General features: G+C 38.6%; 1 protein-coding gene across 2 annotated transcripts; it reads left to right on the top strand.

Moving 5' to 3' along the window:
* Positions 1–8,743: 8,743 nt before the first annotated feature.
* LOC110638037 (exocyst complex component SEC10b) lies at positions 8,744–22,032 on the top strand. 2 transcript variants are annotated; one of them, XM_021788442.2, is made up of 25 exons: positions 8,744–8,900; positions 9,402–9,491; positions 9,599–9,853; positions 9,932–10,006; positions 10,212–10,313; positions 10,396–10,446; positions 10,525–10,630; positions 10,980–11,099; positions 11,524–11,615; positions 12,006–12,174; positions 12,263–12,339; positions 12,481–12,575; positions 12,655–12,752; positions 13,153–13,238; positions 13,322–13,495; positions 14,193–14,246; positions 14,318–14,446; positions 14,577–14,669; positions 14,753–14,899; positions 15,133–15,230; positions 16,270–16,354; positions 16,579–16,637; positions 20,719–20,817; positions 20,914–20,997; positions 21,511–22,032. In XM_021788442.2, exons 2-25 carry the CDS (start codon positions 9,402–9,404, stop codon positions 21,587–21,589), a joined length of 2,517 nt encoding a protein of 838 aa, XP_021644134.2. In that variant the 5' UTR covers positions 8,744–8,900; the 3' UTR covers positions 21,590–22,032. The 2 variants fall into 2 exon arrangements, with proteins under 2 accessions (XP_021644134.2, XP_021644135.2); XM_021788443.2 differs by having other exon boundaries at positions 12,481–12,579; positions 12,662–12,752.
* The last annotated feature ends 682 nt before the right edge of the window (positions 22,033–22,714 follow it).

The raw sequence follows: 22,714 nt of genomic DNA, 5'->3' as shown, positions 1-22,714 counted from the left end.
CTGTCTGATTGATTTCTTGAAATTGGGGCCAAATGGGCCTTAGAGTTGGGTTAAGTGAATAGTTAGGCTTACTACGGGCCTCAGGGGCTTTAGGCTGGCCCAGGTCCTAGTGCCGGTCCGGCCCATAGGTTGGGTCATGACAAATGTGGTATCAGAGCTTAGGCTCTAGATTCTTAGGGAATGTTTGTCTAAAGTGTTGGGAAGAGTCTACCAGGAGTCACATGCGGAAAAATAGGGTCCACATTCGTCTTGCATTGTCATCTTTGCTTCTAGTTTCTGCTTCATATAATTATGTATAAATATGAGTCAATAGAGCTGTGTAATGAGTGATTTTGAATTTTGTGGGCTAATGTTGCTGAATTTCAGGAAAATGCGTAGAAGCAGGAGAGCTGCCCGCACTGCACGAGCAGATGTGCTGACGAGGTGTCGGCCACAGATGAGCGCTGCCAGGAGGCGGGGTAGGAGGCCTAGAGTCTCAAGTAGAAGAGCAGCGGTCAACATCGATCTTTCATGGCACGAGTACCATGGACCCCATGGCGGCTACTCTAGCCGATTGCGAGAACCATCGATATGATGGCGCGATATATAGTCCACCCCCCAGCGATCCACCGCACCAAGGGGGGAACCTTACAAACAGACAATAAATTTCAAGAAATTGGTGCCTGGTACTTACGATGTGTCTGATGATACATATCGATTTTTGGATTCCTGCAGACAGGCAGAAACAGAATTACAGTTGACTGATAGGAAACTAATAGAGTGTATGCAGCATGTCATGGGGCCTATGCCTAGACAATGGATGAATGACTACATATTACCTCGGATGGAGGGTTTGTCGTGGACTCAGTTTGTGAAACTGTTCATCAATCGGTTTGTGCCATAAAGCTTCAGAGATCAGAAGCAGTGGGCCTTTAAAGCCTTAAGACAGAATGGCAGGTCTGTAGATGAATATGCTACAGAATTTCTAGAATTGAGCAGATATGCTCCTACAGCAGTAGCTACAGAAACTATGAAGGTGAAGAGATTCCTAAAGGGGCTTGACAGGAGGTATGCAAACCTGGCCATGATGTCTGATCAGTCTTTTGACGTGGTAGTTGATCGAGCCAGACAGATTGAGATTAGCTATGCTGTGGATGATAGCGGAAGGGCAAAGAAAAACAGAGCAGGGGGTTCTTCAAGTGTTCCACACATGGGTACTACGGATAGTGGTGGCCAAACTAATTACAGAGGAAGAAGCAGAAATAAGAGGAGTGGATTTAGACACAAATCCAGGGTTCGAACAGTGCGGATCAGCGGTGGTCACGATTCGAGTCAGCAGATTACAGTGCAGTTGGGATCCTCCTTGGCACCTTGTGCACAGTGTGGAAGAGGACATTCAGGACCTTGTATGATGGGTTCAGGAGTATGCTTCAGGTGTGGCCAACCAGGTCACTTTGCTAGGGAATGCCCCGTGTTCAGTGAGCCACAGATGGGGTCACAGGGTTCTGTTGCAAATGTTCCTCGTCAGATGTATCCGGGTGCTTCCAGCATGGCAGGCAGTCAGTTCAGTGGCCAATAGGGCCGAGGACAAGGGGGACGTGGATTTGGAGGCAGATCAGGAGGTAGAAGTCAGTATCAGGGTTCTGCCACTCAGGGTAGGGGTCAAGCTCGGGTTTTCACCCTGACCCACCAGGATGCTCAAGCTTCAAATGCAGTTGTGGCAGGTATTCTTCTGGTCTGTTCCTATGAGGCTCGTGTTTTAATAGATCCGGGTGCTACGCACTCATTTGTCTCCCCTGTGTTTGCCATGAGGTTGGGTAGAAACCCTACAACCTTAGAATGTCCTTTATCGGTAGCTACCCCACTTAGTGACAACATAGATGTAGATATGATTTTTCCGGGTAGCCCAGTAGTAGTGGATGGAAAGATCCTCCCAGCGGACTTGGTTCCTCTACCAGTGATTGATTTCGATGTAATCTTGGGGATGGATTGGTTGGCAACTCATTATGCCACCTTAGACTGCAGGAACAAAAAGGTGTATTTCCACATACCTGGTGTGGAAGAGTTTAGCTTTGATGGTGACAGGAGCGTGGCTCCATATAATTTGGTGTCAGCAATTAGCGCTAGAAAAATGTTGAGGCGTGGATGCCAAGGGTATTTGGCAGTGGTGAGAGATACATCTGTAGAAGGTGTCAGCATGGAAAATGTTCCTGTTGTCAGAGAATTTATGGATGTCTTCCCAGAGGAGCTTCCAGGGTTGCCACCAGAAAGGGAAATAGAGTTCTGCATTGACATTATGTCGGGTACAAACCCCATATCAATGCCACCTTACAGGATGGCACCAGCAGAATTGAAAGAGTTAAAGGAGCAACTACAGGAACTGTTGGACAAAGGTTTCATACGTCCGAGCACTTCACCCTGGGGTGCTCCTGTTCTATTTGTAAGAAAGAAGGATGGGTCATTGAGGTTGTGCATTGACTATAGACAGCTGAACAAGGTGATTGTGAAGAATAAGTATCCACTTCCTCGGATCGACGATCTGTTTGATCAGCTCCAAGGGGCTAGATTCTTTTCCAAGATTGACCTGCGATCAGGCTACCATCAATTGAGAATCAGGAATGAGGACGTGTCCAAAACGGCATTCAGGACAAGATATGGTCATTATGAGTTCTTGGTGATGTCTTTTGGACTCACTAATGCACCAGTAGCCTTCATGGACTTGATGAACAGGGTGTTCAAGCCATTTTTGGACCGTTTTGTCATCATATTCATAGATGACATTTTGGTATACTCTCGGACCGAGGAAGAACACGTGTGGCACTTGAAGATGGTGTTGCAGACTTTGAGGGAGCACCAGCTATATGCCAAATTTTCGAAATGTGAATTTTGGCTAGAAAGCATCTCATTCTTGGGACACGTGGTTTCAAGTGAAGGTATTCAAGTGGATCCCAAGAAAATTGAAGTCAGAATCGATTGGCTTAGGCCTACAACAGTCACTGAGGTGCGAAGTTTTCTGGGTTTAGCTGGCTACTATAGGCGTTTTGTGCAAGATTTTTCCAGGATAGCAGCTCCCTTAACCAAGTTAACTCGGAAGAATGTTTCATTCATTTGGACAGATGACTGTGAGAAGAGCTTCCAGAAGCTTAAGGAGTGTCTAACCACCGCCCCTGTGTTGACACTACCTATGAGTGGTGAAGGATACACCGTGTATTGTGACGCCTCCAGAGTTGGCTTAGGGTGTCTTTTGATGCAGAATGGAAATGTAGTGGCTTATGCTTCAAGACGGCTGAAGAGGCATGAGCAGAACTACCCCACCCATAACTTGGAAATGGCGGCTGTAATCTTTGCACTAAAAATCTGGAGACACTACCTGTATGGTGAAGTGTGCGAGATATACACCGATCACAAGAGTTTGAAGTACATCTTCCAACAGAGAGATTTAAACTTGAGACAGAGGAGATGGATGGAGCTTCTAAAGACTATGATTGCACCATCGGTACCACCACACAGGAAGGCCAATGTAGTAGCAGATGCTTTGAGCAGAAAATCTTCTGGTAGTTTGGCGCACATTTCAGCAGAGAAGAGACCATCGATTCAGGAGGTACATGAGTTGATGGATCAAGGTTTAATCCTAGATCTTTCAGATGAGGGGGTATTGCAAGCTCATTTTTCAGTGAGGCAAGACTTGAGAGACAGAGTTAGAGTTTCCCAGCATAGAGACCAACAATTGATGAAGATCATAGAAAGAGTACAGCAGGGTGAAGGTGGTGAGTTTGGATTTGCCAATGATGGCGCCCTAGTGCAAGGTTCTAGGATATGTGTGCCCGATGTGGACAACCTCAGGAATGAAATCATGCGAGAGGCACACTATACACTGTACAATGTCCACCCAGGCTCCACCAAGATGTACCATGATGTGAAGGATAGCTATTGGTGGAATGGCATGAAGAGAGACATAGCAGATTTTGTGTCCAAGTGCTTGACTTGTCAGAAGGTGAAGTTTGAACACCAGAGTCCGTCAGGGAAGCTTCAAGAGCTCCCTATCCCAGAATGGAAGTGGGAAATGATCACTATGGATTTTGTGACTGGGTTGCCTCGTACCACGCGAGGATATGATTCGATATGGGTAATTGTGGACCGTCTAACCAAATCAGCTCACTTCTTGCCTGTGAAGACTACATATTCTGTGGCACAGTACGCCCCACTCTACATTCGAGAGATAGTCAGATTGCATGGAGTTCCAGCTTCCATAATATCGGCGAGAGGGCCCGATTCACTTCTCGGTTTTGGAGAAAGTTGCGGGAGGCACTTGGCATACGATTGAACTTTAGTACGACTTTCCACCATCGACGGATGGATCAGAAAGGACAATCCAAACACTGGAAGACATGCTTCGCATGAGTGTTTTGGATTTTGAAGGTCAATGGGATGATCAACTAGCTTTGATGGAGTTTGCCTACAAGAACAGTTACCATTCCAGCATAGGGATGGCACCCTATGAGGCACTATATGGAAGAAAGTGTAGGTCTCCGCTGTGTTGGACGGAAATGGGAGAAGCGAAGGTGCATGATGTAGACCTAGTGCAGTACACATCAGAGATAGTTCCTTTAATCAGGGAATGATTGAAAACAGCTTTCAGTAGGCAGAAGAGTTATGCAGACCCTAGACGGAGGAATGTGGAGTTTGCAGTAGGCGACTATGTATTCCTGAAGGTTTCTCCGATGAAGGGAGTGATGAGATTTGGAAAGAAGGGCAAGTTGGCACCTCGGTATATTGGACCTTTTGAGGTTACTGATAGAGCTGGAGCAGTTGCCTACCGATTGGAGCTACCACCCAACCTTTCTCACGTTCATCCTGTATTTCACATCTCCATGCTCAGGAAATACATTCCAGATCCTTCTCATGTACTACAACCAGATGTAATAGAGCTAAAAGAGAACTTGACATTTGAGAAGCAACCTGTAGCCATAGTGGACTACCAAGTGAGACAGCTAAGATCCAAACAGATCCCTATGGTTAAGATTTTGTGGAGGAGTCAGTCGGTGGAAGAGTGCACACAGAGTCGAAGCGGGACATGCGTAGCAAGTACCCTTATTTGTTCAATGTATAATCATGTGCTTTATTACGCCTTGTGTAAAATTCGAAACGAATTTTTACGTAAGAGGAAGAATGTAACACCCTAAAATTTTAAATTTTATTATTTTATGAGCATTTTTGGTATTTTAATTTTATTTAAATTTTAGGAAATTTTTTTGAGATTTTTTGGATTTTAAAAATCGGGTTCGATTTTCTGAAAATATAAACTTTGATGATTTTTAAAAAATTAATTTAAAGACCACGTGGCAAAACTAAAAATATATTTGGAATCTACAAATTTTTCTGAGTTTTCTGAAATTTTTTCGGAATTTTTGGACCTCGTTTTGGTCCAGGCGATAAAAATTCAAAATTTTGTATCTGAATCGAGCCGAATCGAATCGGATCGGACCGGTCCAGTCGGACCGGTCTTCTTCTTTTTCTTCCTCCTTCCCTGCGAGCGTCCGACCCTTCTCCCTTCTCTCTCTCTTTTCTCTCTCCTCCCTCCTCCCCTTGCTGCGCCACTACCTCCCCTGCCTCCCCACCTCGCCGGCGAGCCGCCTCAGCCCTCCCCACGGCGCGACTGAAAGCGGCTCCGAAGCAATCACGCATGGCGACCGTTCACATTCCCGGCCAAAAACCGGCCGATCCGGCCATCAATTGGACCAGGTCTTGTGTCTAAATTCATCTACTCGTCGAGAGCTTTCCATAGACACCAAGAACACCGAAATCCATTGAGCGGTTTGTCCAATTTTTGCCCGGGAAGTTTTAGCCCATTTTGATTTTCGGGCTAGATTTCTCGCAAACCGTGAACCCCACGAGAAAACCGAGAGTACCAGAGCGCTCCACTCGTCGAGAGCTTCGCGGGGATATAAATTTCAAAATTTTCCGACACCGTTTTTCGGTGGGTCCTATGGAACTTCGCAGTATTTTTCCGAGCATTAAATGAGCTTAGAAAATTCTGAAAAATTTATGTACTAACCCCCGTGTTGTGGGCTTCGTGTAGGTATCCTCAATTCGCGGAAATTCGACAGTTGACCAGGTCTGTGAATTTCCGGCCAAACAGACTTGTTACCGGAAAAGTCTCCGAATTAGACCGAGGTTTTGGCTACCCCCCCATTGTCAGATGTCCCGAACGCGTCCCCGAAGTCGGAATCTGCAAAGGTAAACCCGAACCTTGCTTTTTCATAATTTTCTAGTGCTTAAATAGGATTAAAAATCCATAAAATATTCGTGGTAGCTCAGAAAATTATGATTCTTTTTGCAATAGCCTAGTGATATTGCTAAGGACCGCGGGGCAAAGTTTTAGAATTTTTAGAGCTTGTTTGGGTAGTTTTTGCAAAAATAATCAATTATAAGGACTAAATTGAAATTTTACATATTGTGATAGATGATGATTTGATGGGCGGGAGGGCTGTGTGATGTGATTGAGTTGTGGATATATGGATTGTGAATATAGAAGTGTGTTTTGAGCCATTTTGCAGGTTGGGTAGGTCCTAGGTATAGGGGAGACTCTGCCGGATTTTCGGCAGGACTTAGGACGTACTTGGTCTTTTCTTGATTTGTATGGAGCCATTTGTATTAAATAATTGTAATGTAATTGTCAGGTGAGCCGGGACAGCCTTCTTCCTCCGCCCAACCGCCATAGTGACCGTTGTCCAGTCTGTGAGTAAAATATTAATTTTAATTGTAATTTCGATATTATTATATGTTCAGGCATGCCCATGCATCACCTATATGTATGTATCTATGTAGTTAAACTTTAGGCACGATTTATGTTGCATTCATAACTGTGAAAGTGCCATGTATGTTGTGGTAATTTGGAGCAGTGTGCGTGCGTTGGCGTGCGTGTGATGTGGTGTGGACTATGGATAGGACGGGTAGGCACGGCTTGAGATCTTGGACCGGTCCTTGGGGTAGACACGGCTTGAGATCTTGGGACCGGTCCTTGGGGTAGACACGACTTGAGTTCTTATTTGGGACCCCGATTTGGTTATTAAGTGGAAGTCAGTGAGTTCTTGTACGATTGGAATTAAGAGAGTGTATAGGATCGGCTCCCATATATATATGATTGATATTCTTTGAGTGCGTGAGTGCTCCAAATTACCTTTTCTTTGTTATGATGTGCAATTATTCTTTGTTGTTGCATTTCACTCTACAGTGCATTAGTTTTAGATAGTTATAGAGATTATGGTTAAAATTGATATTTTACTCTCTGAGTCGAACGCTCACTCCTGTTCAATATTTTTCTAGGCCACAGGAGGATATTTTTGAGGTTAACCTGCTTTCTTCCTCGCAGGTCGATTATTAATGTTTGTATAAACTTGTTAAATCTTAGAATTTCCGCATGTGTTAGAAATATTTATTTGATATGGGTCTGTAAACTAAATTATTATTTTGGACCTGTAAACTTAATATTCTATGCATGTTTGATGGATTGGATGAGGGAGCTGAGCTCCCATTTATTTTTATGCTGATGAGTATGTGGAGGGTGAGCTGAGCTCCCCAATTGAGTATTTATTGTGTTTACAGGTCGGGTGAGTCAAAAACTCCCCGTTGGTAGGTCCATTTTATGGCCGGACTCTGTCCGGTTGATTTCTTGAAATTGGGCCCAAATGGGCCTTAGAGTTGGGTTAAATGAATAGTTAAGCTTACTACGGGCCTTGGGGGCTTTAGGCTGGCCCAGGTCCTAGTGCCGGTCCGGCCCATAGGTTGGGTCGTGACATAAATTCTTTTTATTATATTTTTTAAAAATTTAAAATTTAAAATTTCTACCTATCATAATATTTTTAAAAATGAACCATTTTTAATTATTTTTTATTATATTAAAAAAGAGTGAATTATTTTTAAAAAAATTATATAAATATGTACATATCTATATTTAAATAATTATTCACTAAAAAAACATTTATAAAATTTAAGCATTTATTTTTAAAAATATTTCTTATTATATTGAAATTTTAAAAGTTTTAATGATGATATTTATTTTTTATTTTATTTATTCTTTATTGATATATATCAAATAATTTTAAAATAATAAAAATTAATATATTAATTGATTCATTTATTTATTAATAATTTAAATAATATTATAATTAATTAAGAATTTTTTAATAATATTTTATAATATAATTATGAAAATAAAAATATAAAATATATTAAAATGTTTTATTATATATATTAATATAATTTTTTAAAAATAATTCATTCTTTTTTTAATTTAATAAAAATGCAGTTAAAAAAATTTATTCACTAAAATTATTTATAAAATTTAAGTTTATTTTTTAAAAATATTTCTTATTATATTTAAAATTTAAAAATTTAATAATAATATTTAAAAAATTATTAAGTATCATATGAGTTTTTTTACTTTATTTATTTTTTATTGTATATGTCAAATAATAAAAAAATATTTATCAATTTTAAAAAAAATTAATTTAATTTTAATTTTAATTTTAAATTAAACTAATCTGATCCGTTTTTGGAATCAGACCGCAGTTACATCCAATATGGATAATAAATTTAAAATCCTTGAATTTTTTTTTCGGCCGGACAGAATCATTGGCACAAAATAGGATGAGATTTTCAGCTTCATTTGGTGGAAATTTCAAATTCCAAAATTACCCTATACGACATCGTTCATATCTTCAGAAGCCAGGAGGCTAAAATCGTAAAATAGAGTTTGTTTTCATTGTAGTTTTCGGCGGAGGACCGTCTCTCTCTCTCTCTCTCTCTCTCTCTCTCTCTCTCACCTAGCTCGATCTGCCCAACCAAAGCGTAGAAGAAAGAGGCAAACTCCCTGGCTATCTTCTCCGTCATTCTTTCTTGCTTGTCGAAGCACCGTAGAGGTACCATTTTCCTCACCATGTAACCTCTCTCATTTAGCTGCGTGATCTAAAACAACATATGTGTTGCTTATTTCATATAATTCGCAGATTTGTTTTTTTTTTTTTTTGCTACGAGTTATATAGCTGATACCGTATGGTCATCGTAGTAATTCAAGAAGCTAGTGATTGATTGATTGTGGAAACTGGTTGAGTTGTAATTGAAGGTGAGGAAAAGTTAGGAAGCTCAATTGTTTTGTCGTTTGGTTGCTGAGAAAACTGAGGGAAATTAAATTTTCCGTTGCATGTTTCTTACTGAGACAAGAATTATCAGCTTAGAATCATGCCTTCATTTAGAAGAACATAGTGCGTGTCCCTGTGCGCTTATTTTCTATCTTTTCCTCTCTTCAAATTTTCCATTATTAAGATTGTCAAGGTTATTCACAATCTGTCAAAATTTTGTGTTCCGAGAATAATTTTGCGAGCTATATTTTAATAATGTATTACATATATCATGAGAACCAGATGAAAGAGAGTATCAAGAGTGATAGTAAAGTTTCGAAATCTCCATCAGTTGGCTCCCTCCCATTGATTCTGGATATAGATGACTTCAAGGTAAAGAACTGGGAATGATTTGCATTTTTATAATAGGAAGTCACTCTGTTTAGATCATTTTTTTTTACTCAGCTAATTGAACTGAGATATCTGAATTTAATGTGTAGGGTGAGTTTTCATTTGATGCATTATTTGGAAACTTGGTAAATGAATTACTTCCATCTTTCCAAGAAGAAGAAGCGGATTCGGCAGAAGGGCATGGGAACATTGTTGGGAGTGATATGTTAGCAAATGGGCATGTAAGAGCCCCTTTTGATGCAGCAACACTTACACAAGGGCTGTCCCCTTTATTTCCAGAAGTAGATGCTCTCTTGTCTCTTTTCAGGGATTCTTGCAGAGAGTTAATTGATCTTCGAAAACAGGTAGGGATTTTGAATTGTGGCTATTGAATATACCGGGTCATTAGAATTTTTGTGATGGTTTTTCGTTTTGGTTTCAAGATCGATGGAAAGCTCTCCAATCTAAGGAAAGATGTTACTGCTCAAGATTCTAAGCACCGCAAAACACTGGCTGAGGTTCGTAAATAGCCTTTATGCTTTACTTCTATTCATTTTGGACTCTATATTGAAGTAATGGTGTGCCAAAAGAGAAAATTATATCCCTGAAAGAAGGAAAAAAAAATATTGTTTTCTTATTCTTCTTAAAGACCTAGTCAATTTAACTGGAACTGTCTGATAAGAATATTTGGAAAATTGATCAGTTTCTATTCTTATCTCTCAGTTGGAAAAAGGTGTAGATGGATTGTTTGATAGCTTTGCAAGGTTGGACTCACGCATTTCAAGTGTTGGACAGACTGCTGCAAAAATAGGAGATCATTTGCAAGTAAAGTTTGTGAAAGGATTGATTATTCATTGCTTTGGCATCCAGTTTTATAGTTATATCACTAGCTTATTGTGCTTGTCAGAGTGCAGATGCTCAGAGGGAAACTGCCAGCCAAACAATAGAGCTCGTTAAGGTACTCTCAGTCAATTTATTTTATTTAGTTTGCTTGGTTTGGAATGGTCTAACATCTTGTTAATATCAATTGCTGCAGTACCTGATGGAGTTTAATGGTAGTCCAGGCGATTTAATGGAACTTTCGCCTTTGTTTTCAGATGACAGCCGTGTTGCTGAGGCTGCTTCAATTGCACAGAAATTACGTAAGATGATACTTCCCCTTAAAAATTCTATAATTGCAAAATTCCATTGTCTCAACTTTTTATCCATGTGCATAAACAGGATGAGTGTTGCACTAAACTTACTGTTTTTGTACCTTGTTCTTGATGTAGCAAGGAAGTAACAACTGAATATTTAACTTAGCCATAAATTCAAGAAAAAATAATTTGGTTCCTGGTAGATACAAGAGTGTTGAACTTATAGCTAATAAGAAAGTTTTGCAGAATTATATGGTAGTTAGTTGATTTGTTTCAAGAATGTGTAATTTTTGCATAATTATTTGCATGATTTTCGAAGCCATATGACTTATCATGCCTTTATTGTGGACTTTAGGTTCCTTTGCTGAGGAAGATATGGGAAGACAAGGCATATCTGTTCCATCAGTTATGGGAAATGCAACTGCTAGCAGAGGACTAGAAGTTGCAGTTGCTAATCTTCAGGATTACTGCAATGGTATGGTAACTTCTGTGCTATGTTTTTATCAGCATAACTATTGGAAGCCTTCCAAAGTTGTTCTTTGATTGCTTCGAACTCATATTTTTTGTCGTCATATTATTAGCCTAATGATAACCAGCTAGCATAATTAAATGTAAACAGTTGTGGTATGGAAGGTTTAGATTAGGGTCAGCCATGGGCTGGTTCCAGGTGGGTTGGATCTGGAAACTGTTGACTGGTTCTGGTCCCAGTTTGACTAGGCTGGATTCAACCTGGTTCTGGGCCATCTCATGGCCAACCATTAGAATTTGGCTTTCAGCTCGCCAAAAGGAGGAAAATTTTGGTTGGATCTAAAAAGACATTCTCTGAGTGTTAGTTTTGTCTCTTTCTTTTCTAATGTTAATAATGTCTTTTTCCTTTATTGTTAATGCTTTTTATGTAGAACTGGAGAACAGATTGTTGGCTCGGTTTGACGCAGCATCGCAGAGAAGAGAGTTGTCTACCATGGCAGAATGTGCTAAAATTTTATCTCAGGTGATTATTTTTCCTATGTGATTAGACAATTCTTTTGACATTAACACCAAAACTATGGCAGCATGATTTATGCTCATCTTTCCCTCCCATTATGTAATCTTCTTTATTTTTCCATTTTTAAAATATGCTTGTGAAAGATGATTTATTGTTTCACAATTTGTATTTAGACTAATAGCTATTTGTGATTCAAAGCCCTATGTCTAGAGTTTATATCTTTTTTAATTTTTTTTTTGAAAGTGGTGTTCATATCAGTTTATCATGTTGAGTGCTTAAATTTACCTGGTCATTGTTCTGTTGTGGTTTTGTTGCTTAAATTTTTCTCACATTTTACATCTCTCCTCCTCTGTTTTGTCTGTTTTAGTGGTGTGGCTTATGTCCTTTACATTGCAGTTTAATAGGGGCACCAGTGCCATGCAACATTATGTAGCAACACGTCCAATGTTCATTGATGTAGAAATCATGAATGCAGACACCAGATTGGTTCTTGGTGATCAGGTTTCTCAAGCTAGTCCCAGTGATGTTGCTCGTGGGCTTTCTTCATTGTACAAAGAAATTACAGGTTTGGAGAATAGTCATCCATGCTACTACTGCAAGGATTGAATTCTTTCAGAGTTATTTATTAAACACTTTATTTTTTGTTTGTGAAGATACTGTTCGTAAAGAGGCAGCCACAATCATGGCAGTATTTCCTTCTTCTAATGATGTCATGTCAATTTTAGTGCAGGTAATCTGGCACATAGTTATTTTATTATATCTTGCATTTTATGTTCCTGAATTTAAATATACATATGGCATGATACTAATTTCCTAAATTTGTTTGTGATTTCATAATAATGACTAGTTTCCTAATTTTATGAATATTCAGCGAGTCTTGGAGCAGCGAGTTACAGCTATTTTGGACAAATTGTTAGCCAAACCATCTCTTGTAAATTTGCCTCCCATGGCAGAAGGCGGACTATTGTTAGTGAGTGGAATTATCTCTTCGTATTCTAATATCAAGTGATTATCAGATCCTGACTTAGCTTGTATTTGACTTGAGGCTTCAGTATCTCAGAATGCTAGCAGTGGCATATGAGAAGACTCAGGAACTTGCTAGAGATCTACGAGCTGTGGGATGTGGTGACTTGGATGTTGAGGGTAATGAATGAACCCTTTTGGTCCTGTGTTTAAGTTACATAAATTAGGACTGCAAGCCTCTGCAATCTTAGAGGAATATAGTAATATAAAGTTGCTCATGTGGCAATGGGGCCATTGGCCTGCTCATATGCAAGCCTTTTGGGGCCTTTTGGCCAGCTCATATGTCTCCATGATTAATAAACTATTAGTGGATAACAGTGTTAATGTTGAATGAATGTGACTGCAGCCTAACTTGGTAAATTTGTCCTTTCTGAGAACGGCGTTTTAATAGCAGCTTGATACATTTGAATGAGTGTGACTACAGCCTAACTTGATACATTTGTACGCTTTATTTTCATTTTTTATTTTCATTTAACTTTGTTTTAATAGCAACAACTTCCTCTGTTGAATGTTGATACAGGCCTCACAGAATCTCTCTTTTCTTCTCACAAGGATGAATATCCTGAACATGAGCAGGCCTCTCTTAGACAGTTATATCAAGCAAAGGTTTGCAGTGATCATGGTATTCTTGATCAAATTTATGGTACACACTTTGCTCTTAAGGCAACGGGCTATATCATGTCATGCAGGTGGAAGAATTGCATGCTGAGAGCCAGCAGCTTTCTGAGTCAACTGGAACAATTGGACGATCAAAGGGAGCTTCTGTAGCATCTTCCCACCAGCAGATATCTGTTACTGTTGTGACAGAATTTGTGCATTGGAATGAAGAAGCAATATCAAGATGCACTCTGTTTTCATCTCAAGTAATGTTTTAATCTTGTCACCAACTGCAGTGGAGAATTGTTTTAGATTTGTTTTAGACATACGGAGACTCCAGTTAGACAAGTAGAGCACATTAGGTTAGAGGATAGAAAGAAAAGAAGGGGTAGACCTAAACTGACTTGGAGGAGAGTAGTACAACATGTCCTAGAAGCATTACATATTTCTGAAGATTTAACCCAAAATCATTTAGAGTGGAGAAAGAGAATCCATATGGCCGACTCCAAATTTTTGAGATAAAGGCTTAGTTGAGTTGGGTTGAGTTGAGTTGATTTTTTATTTTTTGTTCTAGTTAAGGTTCTCAAGCTCATTTACTTGCCACTAGTGGAAAGTTATGTACTCTGCCCTTGGTGTTTGGGTCAGGTGGTAGATGCCTTGAACAACTACATTGAATGCTAAAAGCAAAATGAATGTGGTACGAGAATTAGGCATGCAATACAAGACCGAATGTTGGCTAAGAATATTAGAATGTGATTTAGTTAGATTTGAGTCTGACAGACGCTGTCTTATTTGTTTCTATTATTTTTCTGAAGGAGGAAAAAGAAAGAGAACTGAAAAATGGCCTTATAATTAGTGTGATAAGGGCTCAAAGATGAATATGCTCTCTCTTTATCTTTTCTTTTAGGTTTCAAGTGTTTTACTTACTGCTTATCAATTGATTTCAATTGGGTTTTTCTACAGCCTACTAACCTTGCAGCCAATGTGCAAGCGGTGTTCACTTGCTTGCTAGACCAAGTAAGTAGCTTAACTTAAATCTGTGATCAGCTAATTGGTGTTGTGGATACTCAGCCTTTTCGATTAAGCAGGTTGGGCAATATCTAACAGAAGGTCTTGAAAGGGCTAGAGACAGTCTGACTGAAGCTGCAGCTTTGAGGGAAAGGTTTGTTCTGGGCACGATTGTTACTAGAAGGGTGGCCACTGCTGCTGCTTCTGCTGTAATTACCTGACTGTGTGCCTTCCTTTGCATATTAATTATCTATTCTATGTGTATGGTATACTTTGTTATAAGTGAAGCATAATTAGCACATAATGGTTGACATAAGTGAGATTGATGTTGATTTGTAGGCAGAAGCTGCAGCTGCAGCTGGTGAGAGCAGTTTCAGATCTTTCATGGTTTCTGTACAACGTTGTGGCAGTAGTGTGGCTATAGTTCAGCAAGTATGTTGGGTTGCGCTAACATTGTTAAGTTATTATCAAGCCACATATTCGATAACTTAAATTGGTATGACTTCTATTGGCAGTATTTTGCAAATTCTATATCTCGCCTTTTACTGCCTGTGGATGGTGCTCATGCGGCTTCATGTGAAGAAATGGCAACAGCTATGTCCAGTGCCGAGGCTGCTGCTTATAAAGGGCTTCAGCAATGCATTGAAACTGTAATGGCTGAGGTTGAGTCTGACTTCCAGTCTTTTACTTCTATGATCTAGATTCTGCTGGACAATTACAAATCTTTAGTTAATCATATGATTATCTTCTGGTAGCATCAAATGAGATACAATTTTTTTTCTAGCTTCTCCTGTTTTGATTTCATGATTATCTGATTATTTCCTTTTGCACATTTATTTATTTCTCTTTATTATTATTTTTGTCTTGTAATTTTCTTTGTGAAACTCCTGTGTAGGTAGAGCGATTGCTATCAGCTGAACAAAAGACAATAGACTATCGATCACCAGATGATGGAATTGCTCCTGATCATCGTTCGACGAATGCTTGCACAAGGTATATCATCCAACTTGAAAAATGATGAGCTTACCTTTTCAACTAAAGGAGTAGAATCCTAGTATGTGAGAAATAAATGACTTCACCGTGTTTATTAGCCATTGTTCAATCTCTTTGATGCTTTGCTTACCAGTCCCTCAGCACCAAAAGCTCAGTTCTAATCCTCCAGAGAATAGGATGATCAAAACAGTTCATTCAATGTTATTAAAGGCGCCTAGCGAGATGAGGCAAGCGCCTATCTTGCCTAGGTGCTGAGGTGCCAAGTGAGGCTCCTTTCCTCTTTTCTTGTCTTTCCCTCCTCCTTATGCATCCCACATTGGTTTTGTAAGGAGGTCTTGGGTGTTATATATATGGGTTTGCAAACCTCCCCCTATGAGTTAGCTTTTGAGGTGGAGTTAGGCAAGTTTATATCATGTGATATCAGCGCCTCATTCTGTATGAGTCGGTGGGCCACGTACAAAGGTTCCCTAACGTTCTTTGGGAGAGGTCGGGATGAACAAATCATAACCCCAGTTGCTTCACAAGGACGTTCAGTCTAAAGGGGTAGGGAATGATGCATCCCACATCGGTTCTGCAGGGAGGTCTTGGGTGTTATATATATGGGTTTGCAAACCTCCCCTTGTGAGTTAGCTTTTGAGGTGGAGTTAGGCAGGTTCATATCACCTCCTCTTCTCTCCTTCTTCTCCTCTCTAATTTCTCCCTAAACCCTAATAAAGTGGAGTTGATTAATCTTTCTTTAAATTTCATTTTCTTTCTATAACTTTATTATTTTCTGCTTACTATTTCTCTTATATTACATATAGAGCAAATAATTTTTTTTTTCTTTTCAATATGCTTTTTTACTTATTAAACTAGTTGAAAGTATGATACCCTATTGCCTTGGTATCGTCTCGGGCCTTAATAACACCGAGTTCATTTAATTTCCACCAAGTAGTGTCAACTAACATATTATAGTAACATTACCTTTTAGCAAATAAAGATATATTTTTTTTTCAGCTATTCTCTATGCAAAATAACATTTTTCTCTCCTTTTGGCTAGAGTTGTGGCATACCTTTCTCATGTGCTTGAGGCTGCATTCACTGCATTAGAAGGTCTTAACAAGCAAGCATTCCTGACTGAATTGGTATGAAAATTTATCTTCTGAGCTGAGTTGGTATAAAAATTTTTCTTCTGAGACTCTTTTGACTCTTCTATACTAATTGCTTGGCTATTTGTGACCTAACTTGCTCTGACTGTTGCTATTTTCTTACATGCAAATGAACCTTTTTTGAAAAAATTTTGGCAATAGGAAGATAATATTTACATATACATTTTGAAATTTAACATGTGATTATTTATTTCTTTTAGGGAAATCGCTTCCATAAAGGACTGCTTAATCATTGGCAGAAATTCACTTTTAACCCCAGGTAATTCATCTCTCTCTAAAGTTTCATGCCGAAAACTTTTACCTTGGTAACCTCTGTTCACATTTTCGGTTGTGATTGTTTATTTAGCAAAGAGAATTCAGTTTCAGTGATTGAGTATGAAAGTATTGGCCAAACTTCATCTCAGTCTATTTAGAATTTGAGAGTAATTTTATTATTGAATGATGAAAAAGTTGGAAGACAGCATTTAGTTCCATTATTCATTCAATTATAGAACTCCGCCTAAGTAGTTTCCGCTTAGCCGGTCCTAAGCCTGGATAAAAGAGGAGGTTGCGGTAGGTGACAACCAACGTAAAAATTTCGTCATAGCTTATGATATGGATTCAAATAATATAAACGTTGGGGCGTCTTCTACTTACGAAGTGCTACATCGGAGCCCGGGTGTAGTGAGAAATATGTAAGGGTGTAGGGCGTTTACCGAAAGCAACACGCCATGCCGGCGCCCAGGTGTGATGTTAAGTGAGTAAGGGTTCCCACATCATGAACGGGTGTGGGTAAAGAAGTTAGTCCATAGGACAGATAGTAGAACAGATAGTGGAACAGAACACAAGATAGACATAGAAAATAATAGAAGATATCATAAAAGGAGACCAATTAGGAAAAAACAGGATAGGAGGAGGATCAGGGTTGGTACTTGGAATGTTGGATCACTTATAGGAAAATTAATGGAGCTTGTGGATACCTTGGAAAGGAGAAGGGTGAATATTGCTTGCATTCAGGAGACTAAATGGGTAGGAGAGAAAAGTAAGGAAGTGGGTAATTCAGGGTACAAACTGTGGTTTACCAGAAATGAGAGAAATAAGAACGAGGTGGGCATAATCATAGAAAGGACATTGAAAGACGCAGTAATAGCTGTGAAAAGAGTAGGAGATAGAATTATACTAGTAAAGCTAGTACTAGAAGGAGAAACAATAAATGTAGTTAGTGCTTATGCCCCACAAATAGGACTAGACAGTGAGAGTAAACAAAAGTTTTGGAAAGATATGGATGATTTAATGCAAAGCATACCGAATGAAGAGAATGTTTTCATTGGTGGAGATTTGAATGGACATGTAGGAAGTGATAGACAAGGTTATGAGAATGTTCATGGAGGTTTTGGTTTTGGCAGTTGAAATGAGGAGGGAAAAAGTATCCTGGATTTTGCTATGGCATACAACCTAATACTAGCAAATACCTACTTTATAAAAAGAGAGTCACATTTAGTGACTTTCAAAAGTGGGCAACATAGAAGCCAAATCGACCCCCTCTTAACTAGGAAGACAAATAGAGCTCTATGCAAGGATTGCAAGGTCATTCCAGGAGAGGCTTTAACAAGTCAATATGGATTGGTGGCTTGGATGTCAAGTTTAGGAACAATTCAAGTAAGGTCAGAATAAATAGTATAGCTAGAACAAAGTGGTGGGAGTTCAAAGGAGTAAAGCAAGTGAAGTTCAAAAATGAGCTTCTCGAGTCCGAAGTATGGAAGCTAGATATGGAGGCCAATAATAAGTGGATACAGATGGCATCAAAGATTAGAGAAGTAGCTGGAAAAGTACTTGGAGAGTCTAAAGGACATGGATCACCCTCAAAAGAGAGATGGTGGTGGAATGAGGAAGTACAAAAGGCAGTGAAGAGAAAAAGGGAATGGTATAAGAAATTACCTAAATATGATAATAATGAGGCATATGAACAGTACAAGATAGCAAAGAAAGCGGCAAAAAAGGCAGTTAGTCAAGCAAGAGCACAGGCCTTTGAAAAGTTATATGAGAAACTTGGAACTAAAGAAGGGAAGAAAGATATTTATAGATTAGCAAGGAGGAGAGAAAGGAAATGTCAAGATCTCAATCAAGTTAGGTGCATTAAGGATAAAGAAGGAAAAGTGTTGGTGAAAGATGAGGACGTTAGAGAAAGATGGAGAAATTATTTTAATGATTTCTTTAATAATAGTCAAAATGGTAATAGCGTGAATATAGACTATAGAACAATAGAAAAGAATGTGAATTATACTAGAAGGATTAGATCTTTAGAAGTAAAGGAAGCACTTAAGAGAATGAAAGTGGGTAAAGCCTGTGGACCCGATGAAATACCAATTGAAGTGTGGAAGTGTTTGGGAGATATGAGAGTGGCATAGTTAACTAAATTATTTAATAAGATTCTAAACTCAAAGAAAATGCCTGATGAATGGAGGAGTATTTTAGTACCTATTTTTAAAAATAAGGGAGACATACAGAATTGTTCAAACTATAGGGGAATTAAACTCATGAGTCATACTATGAAGTTGTGGGAGAGAGTTGTGGAACATCGACTACGTTATGATACTTCTATCTCTCTCAATCAATTTGGTTTCATGCCCGGTCGTTCAACTATGGAAGCGATCTTTCTCATTAGAAGCTTGATAGAGAAATATAAAGATGTGAAGAAAGATTTACACATGGTTTTTATTTATTTGGAGAAGGCTTATGATAGTGTTCCAAGAGATGTCTTATGGAATGTGTTAGAACAAAAGATGGTATCTATTAGGTACATACAAGTGTTGAAAGATATGTATGAAGGAGCAACTACTATTGTGCGCACAGTGGGAGGGGACACGAGATTTTCCGATCTCAATTGGATTACACCAAGGATCAGTCATAAGCCCTTACCTTTTTATATTAGTTTTAGATGAATTGACGAAACATATATAAGAGAGTATTCCTTAGTGCATGATGTTTGTGGATGATATTGTTCTGATAGATGAGACACGAGAAGGAGTCAATTGAAAGCTAGAGCTTTGGAGAAGTACTCTAGAGTCAAAGGGTTTTAAGTTAAGTAGAACGAAGACAGAATACATGCATTGCAAGTTCAGTGAAGGCCAAACTGGTGATAGGGAATGAGTTAGTTTGAATGGAGTGGTATTGTCCCAAAGTAATCACTTTAAATATCTAGGCTCAGTCCTTCAAGTAGATGGGGATGTGAGGAGGATGTTAGTAATAGGATTAAAGCCAGATGGTTGAAGTGGAGACGTGCCACGGGAGTTTTATGTGATCGCAAGATTCCCAATAAGTTGAAAGGAAAATTTTACTGTACAGCCATATGACCGGCTATGTTATATGGTAGTGAGTGTTGGGCACTGAAAGAGTCATATGCGTATAAGATAAGAGTTGCAGAGATGAGAATGTTAAGGTAGATGAGTGGCCATACTAGACTAGATAAAGTCCATAATGAGGGTATTAGAGAAAAGGTAGGAGTTGTGCCAATTGAAGATAAGTTGAGAGAAGGGAGATTGATGTGGTTTGGTCATGTGAAACGTAGACATACGGAGGATCCAGTTAGATAAGTAAAGCACATTAGGTTAGAGGATAGAAAGAAAAAAAAAGGGGTAGACCTAAATTGACTTGGAGGAGAGTAGTACAACATGACCTAGAAGCATTACACATTTCTGAGGATTTAACCCAAAATCGTTTAGAGTGAAGAAAGCGAATCCATATAGCCGACCCCAAATTTTTGGAATAAAAGCTTAGTTGAGTTGAGTTAAGTATTCATTCAATTATAGGCTGTAGCAGGGGTGGCCACTGGGTCAGAACTGGCAGTTCTAGTTGAAGGTTCAGGGAGAGCTCCCCTTTTTTATTTTGGAAAAAGAAGAAAAAAAATCCAGTTTTGGTTTCAGTTACAAACCAGACGGTGGCTGGGTATAGGTTGTAGCATTTATTTTGTGGATTTTCTCATAAACATGCAAGTGCTAACAATTCGATATTGGGTTTCCCCTACTCCTGGGTATTATATATTAGTGATGAAGAGTTTGACATTACCCAAGTGCTTTTGTGCTTCTGGAAGGTTGGAAGTGATCCTTTCAGAAGCTTATGTAATTCTTTTTTTTTCCTGGTAAAAAATTCCCCATTTTTGTAATTCCCAATAATCTAGTGACTGGTATTGATCTTTTCCCCCTACGTTCATGTAACATATTCTTCAGTGAACCATGCAGCAATGTTTTACTTTTGCTATTCCCTTTTTTCTAAAAAAAATTCACTGAATTATTATTATTATTATTATTGTCTGGAAATTGTAACATTTTTGTTTGTCTTCCGCTGTCTGTTTCTCTCTGCAGTGGAGGACTGAGGCTGAAACGTGACATAACTGAGTATGGAGAATTTGTGCGGAGTTTCAATGCTCCTTCGATTGATGAGAAATTTGAATTGTTGGGCATGCAAGTTACAAGAGGCTTAAAATATTTCTGTATTTGGATCTAATTATTTTCCCCGTTCATTTCAACTCCATTCAATGACTAAATTATCGTCTGCAGAGTGGCAAATGTATTTATTGTGGCTCCTGAAAGCCTCTCCGCTTTGTTTGAGGGCACTCCCAGCATCCGTAAAGAAGCACAGAGGTATCGTCAATGATATTTTGTATTTGCTTTTAGGTGTATTGGTATTGGTTTTTTGTAGTGCACAACTTATGACTTAGTTGAGCTGGGCTGCGTGAATACTCATTTTCCATTCTGTTCTCTAAACTGTTTTCTCAATTAGAAATCATTCTCTCTTAATTAATCCCTTAGGAAAATTTCCTCAGAAATACTTGCTATTACATGAATTGTTACCTATGCTTAATTATTAAGCGGGGGAAAAGCCAGAATTGATCAATGTTGCAAGAATCATGAATACATTCCCATTCTATAGAGTTTATTTAGGAATATCTCAAAATCTGTCTTCAGCCAAAACACTGGGACACTAAGAAAGAACCTTCTTGTGGAATTGGTATATTTATGATCCACCCCACCTTCTCTCTCTCTCTCTCTCTCTCTCTCTCTTTCTCTCCTTTTAGGTTTCTTATTCTTATGTTCTTTTACCCTATCAAAGTTGCATTTCTGATGATTAAACTTTGATTTGGCTGCCAATTTCAGATTTATTCAGCTTAGAGAAGACTACAAGAGTGCAAAACTTGCATCCAAGCTTAGCTCCTTGTGGACAAGTTCTAGTTGATAAAGAAACGGCAAGCTGACATATATGTAACTTCCCTTATTCTTTGGATTTCTTACATCAGAGCATTGATATATATTGCCTCAAGCGGTTCCAATGGTGTGGGAACTGTAAGTTTGATTGTTTTGTTAGCTATAAGACCATGGTAAAGAGCTGGTTGCAAATCAAGTGTTTTCCTATGCCATTGAACCATCTATGGACAGGAAATCAAGTACATAAGAGTTCCTTTTTCTTCTTTCTTCCTTCCAAATTTCTTTTTATCATTTTTTATTGTATATTTTTGAAGCTTTTGATGTCAAGATGAGATAGATTTGTGTCTTTAATGCTCTATTTTAGATGTTAGGTTTGTTATGATTTGACCATTCCAAGAAAGAATCTGTTGCCTTTGTATCCTTGTAAATGGTGCTCTTAGGGATGAATAACATGATAGGGATGATTTTATTGAATTTGAGTGATGCGTAGTTCAGTGTTTGATGTATATTAATGAACGTATTTTCCTTGTCAAATTTTAAGTTAGTATGAATGCCATTTCAATACTTTATTTCAATTATTTTCCAAAGTAAGGTGCTTTGAATGTGGGCTTTTAGGGCGAGGATGTCTGCAACAATGGCTTCTATCTCCCAGGGAGTAAGAGTCTTGATTGTGAATCATTTGAACTAGGGATTCAGAATCCAATTAGAGGACTTTCTGTGCTCCCATTCTTGTTGCTAGGTACACTGCTGCTTTTAATGCTTGCGCCTTACCTGCTAAAGGTGATGAGCATTGTCACTATTCAACCTATGGGTCAAATTGGCATTAGGACCTGGGTCGGCATAAAGTCCCCAAGGCCTGTAGTAAGTTTTATTGTTCTCAAACTCATGATCAGACCCACAATTTAGGCTCAACATACATATAAAATAATTTAAATTAAACTATTATAATTTTATTTTGGGTCAACTTAACCTTATAATTATTAGAAACTCATATTAAGAGAGTCCAGCTCAACCCTGTCACATCATTTATAAACTATTTAAAAATTATAAAAATTTTTCATTTATTAATACAAAAATTTAAATTCATATAGTCCCTAACAAGATTAATGCTATTGCTAGTACATGCGGAGTTCTAAATTACAAATTTAGAGAATAA

Source organism: Hevea brasiliensis, chromosome 2 (assembly GCF_030052815.1).
Source record: "Hevea brasiliensis isolate MT/VB/25A 57/8 chromosome 2, ASM3005281v1, whole genome shotgun sequence".
NCBI lineage: Eukaryota > Viridiplantae > Streptophyta > Magnoliopsida > Malpighiales > Euphorbiaceae > Hevea > Hevea brasiliensis.
This window is presented reverse-complemented; position numbering and strand designations above follow the sequence as displayed.